The sequence below is a fragment of the Palaemon carinicauda genome, chromosome 27, assembly GCF_036898095.1.
Source record: "Palaemon carinicauda isolate YSFRI2023 chromosome 27, ASM3689809v2, whole genome shotgun sequence".
Classification (NCBI taxonomy): Eukaryota; Metazoa; Arthropoda; class Malacostraca; order Decapoda; family Palaemonidae; genus Palaemon; species Palaemon carinicauda.
This window is the reverse complement of record NC_090751.1, coordinates 2,792,600-2,802,910: the sequence shown is the minus strand read 5'-3', so window position 1 is coordinate 2,802,910 and position 10,311 is coordinate 2,792,600. Positions and strand designations below refer to the sequence as shown.

Sequence of the window (10,311 nt, the reverse complement as noted above, 5' to 3'; positions counted from 1 at the left end):
ACCTCACCTATTTAATAAATAGCAAGTGTCTGGTTATATATATATGTATGAATGTATGTGTGTGTATATATATATATATATATATATATATATATATATATATATATATATATATATACATATACATATATACATACATATATATATATATATATATATATATATATATATATATATATATATGTATATATATATATATAATATATATATATATATATATATATATATATATACATATATATATATATAAATTTATATATATACACACACACTTCTTTTCGGTTACGCTCAGCGGCATGGTCAGAGATATAACTACTGGGGAGAGAAGTTGAAATTAGCAATAGGGTGGGGGTAGGAATGTGTGTTTGAGTGCGTGTGCACACACACACACACACACACACATATATATATATATATATATATATATATATATATATATATATATATATATATATCTATCTATATATATATATATATATATATATATATATATATATATATATATATATATATATATATATATACACACACACATAAATATTTAGCCAACATTATTGACGGGTTGCGTACACTAGTTTAAAACAAATGATTATTTTATTACAGCAAAACAACTCTAACTTCTGTCCTGCAGATAATCAAATTTGGTTCTACTCCAAAAAGAGTTTATTCTGGGTGCTCACGGAGAAGAATAAACAGAGGGGGACTTTTTTGTGTACATGAAGCAAACAATTATCGTTTAGTTTAAGAGATCACGACCCACATTCGGTTGCAAAATGACTAAATTTCTAATGAAATAGAGTGAAGTCATATACAAATTATAATTTGATTGTTTTCGGCAGAAATGTGCGTTATAATATTGTTAATTTACATCATGTACCGTATTTGGCTTGAACTTAATAAAGGTTAAAGGTGTCTGGTTTCAGTTCCGGTATCATCAGAAGAGATGCTCACCAGACCGTCAGCCGGGCAAGCCTAAATCCCCACTGCAGTGGCCTCCGCAGTAAAAAGCTTAAACTCACAGTCCCAGGCTGGGATCGACCTGCAGCCATGCGAATGCAAGGCGAAAACGTTAACACCGTACTAGCCAGGATATTTGTCATTATTAAAGTAAAGATAAATACACTTTTTTGTTTGTATTCCAAAAGCACTTATGCTTGGCAAAGTCAATTGAGAACAAACACTGGTAATCATGATCATACTATTTGTGTAATAATCGTCCAAACAGCAACAACAACAACAAAAACAACAATAATTAATAAGAATATCCGAACAAGATCAAGTATTTTAGTTAAATCCCCACTAGGTCAAAGTAAAGACATTCTTTTCTAGTAAATTAAAGAAACATCGTCATACTATTTACGTAATAAATATCACAACAACAAAAATAATTAAGAACATTTGAACAACAAAAAATACTTTAGCTAAAATTCATACCAAGTCAAATGAAATGTATATTTTTACAGTAAATAAATGCATCATCATCATACTATTTACGTACATAATTATCAACAACAATTTGCCTAAACCTCTAAAAACACTAATAATTCATGGCCGTCACTCGCCTGCTGCTTGTGCTACGTCCCGGAAGCATTGGATAAATGAGATTACAAGTAGGCAGTAAATCCATCAGATATTTCACCCAACCATTGAAATAAGTCGTATGGCCAGATTTACGCTATCCAATTAACGCAAGAGAGCAGACATTATAATTAACTGCCAACTGAAATGAAGGACCTAAAGGGAGCAATTGAATTTAAGAAGAAACTAAAGACATTACTTTTCACAAGATCATATGATTTGGAAGATGCTACAATCAAAGAATTGTATAAGTTATAATGAATATGTTTCGTTAGATGATTAATATGGACCAGCCCGAGAAGTAGTTCACTCGACTTCAGTGGAGGGTTGGATTTAAACCCAAAACAAGTAACAAGTAAGTATACTCTCATTGAAGACCTAGCGGGACTACATGCGTTGTTGAAACATATTATTGTTTTTATGTCTACATACTTATAAGGAGGAGGAGCTAATTTCTTGCAATTCTCTATATTTATAATGATTGATATTAGATATCGCAAATCAAAGGTTAGCATTCAATGCTGTTAAAACTACCCTAAAAATCCTGGAATAAATGTTGTCAGTTATTTACCGTCTTAAAACAGATATATTACTATTATTATTACTAGCTAAGCTACAACCCTGGTTGGAAAAGTAAGGTGATATAAGCCCAAGGGCTCCAACAGGAAAAAATAGCCCAGTGAGGAAAGGGAATAAGGAAATAAATAAACGATATAAGTAATGAAAATTAAAATAAATACTTTAAAAACATTAACAACATTAAAACATTTTTAATGTATAAACTATAAAGGGACTTATGCAAGCCTGTTCAACATAAAAACATTTGCTGCGAGTTTGAACTTTTGAAGTTCTACTGACTCAACTACTCGATTAAGATCATTCCACAACTTGACGTTAAGGAGTGATAATACGACCACCAACCCGTAAAAGATAATAACAAAGCAGGGTAGAAATTACGGTCACCTGTATTTTACTGAAATACGGCTGAGAACAGTATATTTTTCTTACGGAAAATTTCGGATTAAAATTACGGTTTTATTTAACAACGTATCCAAACAACTTGAGGGAAATCAAATCTCAAAATCAGCTTTATGAACAGTGTGAGGCTTAACAATGACATTGAGAATTCTCAGCAATCAGTTACAGTTGCTTCCTAGAAAACAATCTTTTATAAAAAATTATAGTTGACATCTGAACTTTATATAACAATCTTTGAATCGCTAACTTTAAGTAAAAATAAAATACATAAGTTTTGTAATATTCTGATTCATATTTTTTTTTTTCTGCTAGTGAAAAATTTATTTATTTTTTTTTTTTTTTTTTTAAAGAATGTCTTCTCCGCTCCTGGCCAAACCTCCATTGCTTCCTAGAAAATAATCATTCGAAGAAATTATAGTTGACATCTGAACTTAATATAACAATCTTTGAATCGCTATCTTTAAATAAAAATAAAATACATACACTTTGTAATATTCTGATTCATATTTTTTTTTCTTTTTTTTTTTTTTGCAAATGAAAAAATTAAACAAGACTTTTTTTAAAAAAAAAGACTTTAGTCTCTGGCCAAAACCTTCAGCATTCAAAAAAAAACCATCAACGGACACTTTCCCAGCACCTAAGACTTCCCTCCGCCAGATTCTGTCGACAGACATTCCTTAGATCTCCTTCTTTCAACTTTTAGTCAAGACGACGCAAAAGCAGCTACTAAAAGCCAAGGGGAACGAAAACTGACATTTCTTTGTCTCAAAGTCAAGGGAACAATAACAAAGGACGGACAGACATCACTAAGGAACATGACCTCCCGACAGGAAGAAAAATGAATGACATTTTAGAACAGAAGCGAAATAAACGAGATTTTTTATGACCACTTGGAAGAGACATTGAAACAAACACATGACTTTCTCCACTATATAATAAAGAGCATGTGTTTTATATATACATATATATATATATATATATATATATATATATATATATATATATATATGTATATGTATATATACATTATATATATATAAATATACATATATATATATAAATATACATATATATATACATATATTATATATATATATATATACATTATATATATATATATATATATATATATATATTATATGTATATAAATTATATATAAATATACATATATATATATATATATATATATATATATATATATATATATATATTATAAATATAAATGTGTGTATATATATATATATATATATATATATATATATATATATATATATATATATATATACAGTACATATATATATATATATATATATATATATATATATATATATACATATATATATATATATATATATATATATATATATATATATATATATATATATATATCTTTCCGGTTACGCACAGCGGCCTTGCCAGACGTATAACTGCCCAGTCTCTCCCCGTCCCACGGGTAGAGGGGAGAGGGAGTGCTTGTGTGAGCATACCTACCTGAATATTTAGCCGAGATATTTTTTGACTGGCCACCTACACCAGTGAAAGTAGAAACATAAATGAAAAACGTAATAAATTTCGCAAAATAGGAATACAAATATTCCCACTTGACTCCAGCAACTCCCAGCGAGCGAATAACGAAAGCGATAATTACCATTACTGCCATGAATGCAACACTAAAAGCGAATGACTAATGAAAGAGGAGGAAAAATATCCACCGCCATAACTTGGCACAAGAGGCTAATGAAGACATAAAAGGTCCTGGAGAGAGAGAGAGAGAGAGAGAGAGAGAGAGAGAGAGAGAGAGAGAGAGAGAGAGAGAGAGAGAGAGAAGAGAATGGTAAGCAGATAATAGTAAATAAAAGACCCAAAATGTTTTCATATTTCATCAAAATCTAAAAGGTCCTGGAAAGAGGTTGAAGAGAGAGAGAGAGAGAGAGAGAGAGAGAGAGAGAGAGAGAGAGAGAGAGAGAGAGAGAGAGAGAGAGAGAGAGAGATGGTAAGCAGATAATAGTAAATAAAAGATCCAAAATGTTTTTATATATCATCAAAATCCAATTTCATGTTTTAAAGGACGCTCATGAATGGCAGAGGCAAGGGACAGTGACATTGCCCTAGCAAGCATGACATTGCAATAGCGACTGACCATACATACATATGATCAGGGTCCAAGTCACCTCTCCATCCAAGCTAGGACCAGGGAGGGCTAGGCAATGGCTGCTGATGACTCAGCAGGCAAACCTATAGGCTCATACAAACCCACTCCCATTCCTTAGCTCACATTGATGGTGAGGTTGCAGATAGTACAAAAAACTACTGTATTTAGCTTGAGCGAGACTCGAACCCCAGTGCAGTGATCACCAGGCGGGGACCTTTCCAAAAGGCCACCACAACTCTTTCTGAAGAAAGGGTACCAGTAAAAACAAAATAGTGCAGCGAACAGTTAATATAATTATATCTACCATACAGAAGATAACCTATATCTGATAAAATGAACTTCACTTTACAAAAAATTAAGTCCCGCTTCTTACGAACAGTTTGAAACCGGGCGGCAAATTTCCGCATGTCAAAGAGCATGTCTTCACACGAGTGGCTATTTTCCCTGCGGTTCGTCTGCACCACAGCCACAACCGTGAGGTTTAGTCATGCGGTTTGCAAATCACTACCGTCCGGTTATTCTGCCGCACGGATATTTTCCGCAGCGTGTGAAGTTCATCACTGATCTACATTGATTTCTAAACCACACGGTCGCAACCGCCCGGTTTCAAACCGCTCGTGTGAAGCGTGCATAAATAATCATTAACAGTACCTCTAAGTTTTACCTCAAAAAAGAAAGGGAAGCATTTAAAAAGTTACCCTAATAATGGCATCTGTCTGTCATCTGAAGTTGATTTTAATTTCAATTTAATATATCCATAAGTCTTTAACATGAACATTAACAAATTATAGAGGTCAAAAATCTCTTTTTATTTTTATACAGCTGTATATCTTGTATTGGCATTATTCCTTTATCGTGCATATAAAAATTTCTATAGAAGGGGGAAAAAGTCACTGACCTTTTTTTAATACGGCAATAAATCATTGATAAATGTTGTACATTCGTTTCTAAATCAATAATGACCCCATGAATCTTATAATTTCCTGTCTCATTGACAGGTTAGAGAGCATTTCATCCCAATAAAATAGCCAGTAACCTTTAACTAAATGTCCCTCTACCTTGAAGTACAACATATCACCAGCTCATCAGCCCTAACTATAATGCATCCTCATATAGCTACCCCAGATCCTCATACAGCTACCACAGAGCCTCATATAGCCACAACAGAGCCTCATATAGCTATCACACAGAGCCTCATGTAGGTACCACAGAGCCTCACAGAGCTACCAGAGCCTCATGAAGCTACCAGAGAGCCTCATATAGCTACCACAGATCCTCATATAGGTACCACAGAGCCTCACAGAGCTACCAGAGCCTCATGAAGCTACCAGAGAGCCTCATATAGCTACCACAGATCCTCATATAGGTACCACAGAGCCTCACAGAGCTACCAGAGCCTCATGAAGCTACCAGAGAGCCTCATATAGCTACCACAGATCCTCATATAGGTACCACAGAGCCTCACAGAGCTACCAGAGCCTCATGAAGCTACCAGAGAGCCTCATATAGCTACCACAGATTCCCAAATAGCTATCACAGAGCCTCATATAGCCACCACAGATCCTCATAAAGCTACCACAGATCCTAATATAGGTACCACAGATCCTCATAGAGCTACCACAGAATCTCATATAGCCACCACAGATCCTCATATAGCTACCATAGAGCCTCATAAAGCTACCACAGATCCTCATATTGCTACCACAGATCCTCATATAGCTACCCCAGATCCTCATGTAGCTACCACAGTTCCTCATATAGCCACCACAGATCCTCATATAGCTACCACAGAGCCTCATAAGGCTACCACAGATCCTCATATAGCCACCACAGATCCTTATATAGCTACCACAGAGCCTCATATAGCTACCCCAGATCCTCATGTAGCTACCACAGTTCCTCATATAGCCACCACAGATCCTCATATAGCTACCACAGTTCCTCATATAGCCACCACAGATCCTCATATAGCTACCACAGTTCCTCATATAGCCACCACAGATCCTCATATAGCTACCACAGTTCCTCATATAGCCACCACAGATCCTCATATAGCTACCACAGAGCCTCATATAGCTACCCCAGATCCTCATGTAGCTACCACAGTTCCTCATATAGCCACCACAGTTCCTCATATAGCCACCACAGTTCCTCATATAGCCACCACAGATCCTCATATAGCTACCACAGTTCCTCATATAGCCACCACATATCCTCATATAGCTACCACAGAGCCTCATATAGCTACCCCAGATCCTCATGTAGCTACCACAGTTCCTCATATAGCCACCACAGATCCTCATATAGCTACCACAGATCCTCATATAGCTACCCCAGATCCTCATGTAGCTACCACAGTTCCTCATATAGCCACCACAGATCCTCATATAGCTACCACAGAGCCTCATAGGTACCACAGATTCTCATACATCTACCACAGATCCTCATATAGCCACCACAGATCCTCATATAGCTACCACAGATCCTCATAGGTACCACAGATTCTCATACATCTACCACAGATCCTCATATAGCCACCACAGATCCTCATATAGCTACCACAGTTCCTCATATAGCCACCACAGATCCTCATATAGCTACCACAGAGCCTCATATAGCTACCACAGATCCTCATAGGTACCACAGATTCTCATACAGCTACCACAGATCCTCATATAGCTACCACAGAGCCTTATGTAGCTACCACAGAGCCTCATATAGCTACCGCAGATCCTCATATAGCTACCACAGAGCCTTATGTAGCTACCACAGATCCTCATATAGCTACCGCAGATCCTCATATAGCTACCACAGAGCCTCATACAGCTACCACAGATTCTCATATAGCTACCACAGATCCTCATATAGCTACCACAGAGCCTTATGTAGCTACCACAGAGCCTCATATAGCTACCGCAGATCCTCATATAGCTACCACAGAGCCTTATGTAGCTACCACAGATCCTCATATAGCTACCGCAGATCCTCATATAGCTACCACAGAGCCTCATACAGCTACCACAGATTCTCATATAGCTACCACAGATCCTCATATAGCTACCACAGAGCCTCATATAGCTACCACAGATTCTCATATAGCTACCACAGATCCTCATATAGCTACCACGGAGCCTCATATAGCTATCACAGAGCCTCATATAGCTACCACAGAGTCTCGTATAGCTACCACAGATCCTCATATAGCTACCACAGATCCTCATATAGCCACCACAGAGCCTAATATAGCTACCACAGATCCTCATAGAGCTACCACAGATCCTCATATAGCTACCCCAGATCCTCATATAGCTACCACAGATCCTCATATAGCTACCCCAGATCCTCATATAGCTACCACAGAGCCTCATATAGCCACCACAGATCCTCATAGGTACCACAGATCCTCATATAGCTACCACAGATCCTCATAGAGCTACCACAGATCCTCATATAGCCACCACAGATCCTCATATAGCCACCACAGATCCTCATATAGCTACCACAGAGCCTCATATAGCTACCACAGAGCCTCATATAGCTACCACGGAGCCTCATATAGCTATCACAGAGCCTCATATAGCTACCACAGAGTCTCGTATAGCTACCACAGATCCTCATATAGCTACCACAGATCCTCATATAGCCACCACAGAGCCTAATATAGCTACCACAGATCCTCATAGAGCTACCACAGATCCTCATATAGCTACCCCAGATCCTCATATAGCTACCACAGATCCTCATATAGCTACCACAGATCCTCATATAGCTACCCCAGATTCTGATATAGCTACCACAGAGCCTCATATAGCCACCACAGATCCTCATAGGTACCACAGATCCTCATATAGCTACCACAGATCCTCATAGAGCTACCACAGATCCTCATATAGCCACCACAGATCCTCATATAGCCACCACAGATCCTCATATAGCTACCACAGAGCCTCATATAGCTACCACAGATCCTCATATTGCTACCACAGATCCTCATAGAGCTACCACAGAGCCTCATGTAGCTACCACAGTTCCTCATATAGCCACCACAGATCCTCATATAACTACCACAGATCCTCAAAGAGCTACCACAGATCCTCATATAGCCACCACAGATCCTCATATAGCCACCACAGATCCTCATATAGCCACCACAGATCCTCATATAGCTACCACAGATCCTCATATAGCTACCACAGAGCCTCATATAGCTACCACAGATCCTCATATTGCTACCACAGATCCTCATAGAGCTACCACAGAGCCTCATGTAGCTACCACAGTTCCTCATATAGCCACCACAGATCCTCATATAACTACCACAGATCCTCAAAGAGCTACCACAGATCCTCATATAGCCACCACAGAGCTTCATATAACCACCACAGAGCCTCATATAGCTATCACAGAGCCTCATATAGCTACCACAGATCCTCATATAGCTACCACAGATCGTCATATAGCTACCACAGATCGTCATATAGCTACCACAGATTCTCATATAGCTACCACAGATCCTCATATAGCTATCACAGAGCCTCTTATAGCTACCACATCTCATATAGCCACCACAGATCCTCATATAGCCACCACAGCGCCTCATATAGCTACCACAGATCCTCATATAGCTACCACAGATCCTCATATAGCTACCATAGAGCCTCATATAGCTACCACAGATCCTCACATAGCTACCACAGAGTCTCATATAGCTACCACAGATCTCCATATAGCTACCACAGATCCTCATATAGCTACCACAGCTCCCCATATAGCTACCACAGATCCTTATATAGCCATCACAGATCCCCATATAGCTACCACAGAGCCTCATATAGCAACCCCAGATCCTCATATAGCTACCACAGATCCCCATATAGCTACCACAGATCCTCATATAGCTACCACAGATCCTCATATAGCCACCACAGACCCTCCTATAGCTATCACAGATCCTCATATAGCTACCACAGAGCCTCATGAAGCTACCAGAGAGCCTCATATACCTACAAGATCATCATATAGCTACCACAGATCCTCATAGAGCTACCACAGAGCCTCATGAAGCTACCAGAGAGCCTCATATACCTACAAGATCATCATATAGCTACCACAGATCCTCATAGAGCTACCACAGAGCCTCATGAAGCTACCAGAGAGCCTCATATACCTACAAGATCATCATATAGCTACCACAGATCCTCATATAGCTACCACAGAGCCTACTTTCCGTCAAGCGTAAGACGCAAACACCATAGAATCATTATTTAACTACAGAGTATAAGTCAAAGAGAGATGAGGAGACTGCTTTTAGGCCCTTCCTCCCAATGCCATCCTTCGCAGGAGTTAACAGGCTGGAAAATTGGCTCCGTGCCACTACTTTCGACTTAAGCTGGCACTGTATGGTGATAGTGAAGCGGGGTTCCAGTGTCCAACCTCAGAGGGAGAAATGATATGGGGTTGGAATGGCACCAAAATAAGAGAAAATAGGGATACAGGAGAAGTGTCCCCACACGCATCTTAAAAAGATAAGTAGGATAGAATAAACTAGAATAAAAAACATTATTCAAAACTTTAACATGTGAGTTACTTTTTCCTCGCTCTT

The 10,311-nt window shown here is 37.9% G+C and overlaps 1 protein-coding gene across 1 annotated transcript in view; it reads left to right on the top strand.

Annotated features, from left to right (window-relative positions):
• The window catches only part of LOC137620464 (uncharacterized), a 13,390-nt gene extending 3,640 nt beyond the window's left edge, over positions 1-9,750 (top strand). Inside the window, exons 3-7 of the mRNA XM_068350621.1 lie at positions 5,775-5,907; positions 6,167-7,181; positions 7,356-8,100; positions 8,141-8,539; positions 8,580-9,750. Of these exons, the coding sequence (XP_068206722.1) occupies positions 5,775-5,907; positions 6,167-7,181; positions 7,356-8,100; positions 8,141-8,539; positions 8,580-9,750 (3,463 nt within the window). The remainder of the gene's footprint in view (positions 1-5,774; positions 5,908-6,166; positions 7,182-7,355; positions 8,101-8,140; positions 8,540-8,579) is intronic.
• The last annotated feature ends 561 nt before the right edge of the window (positions 9,751-10,311 follow it).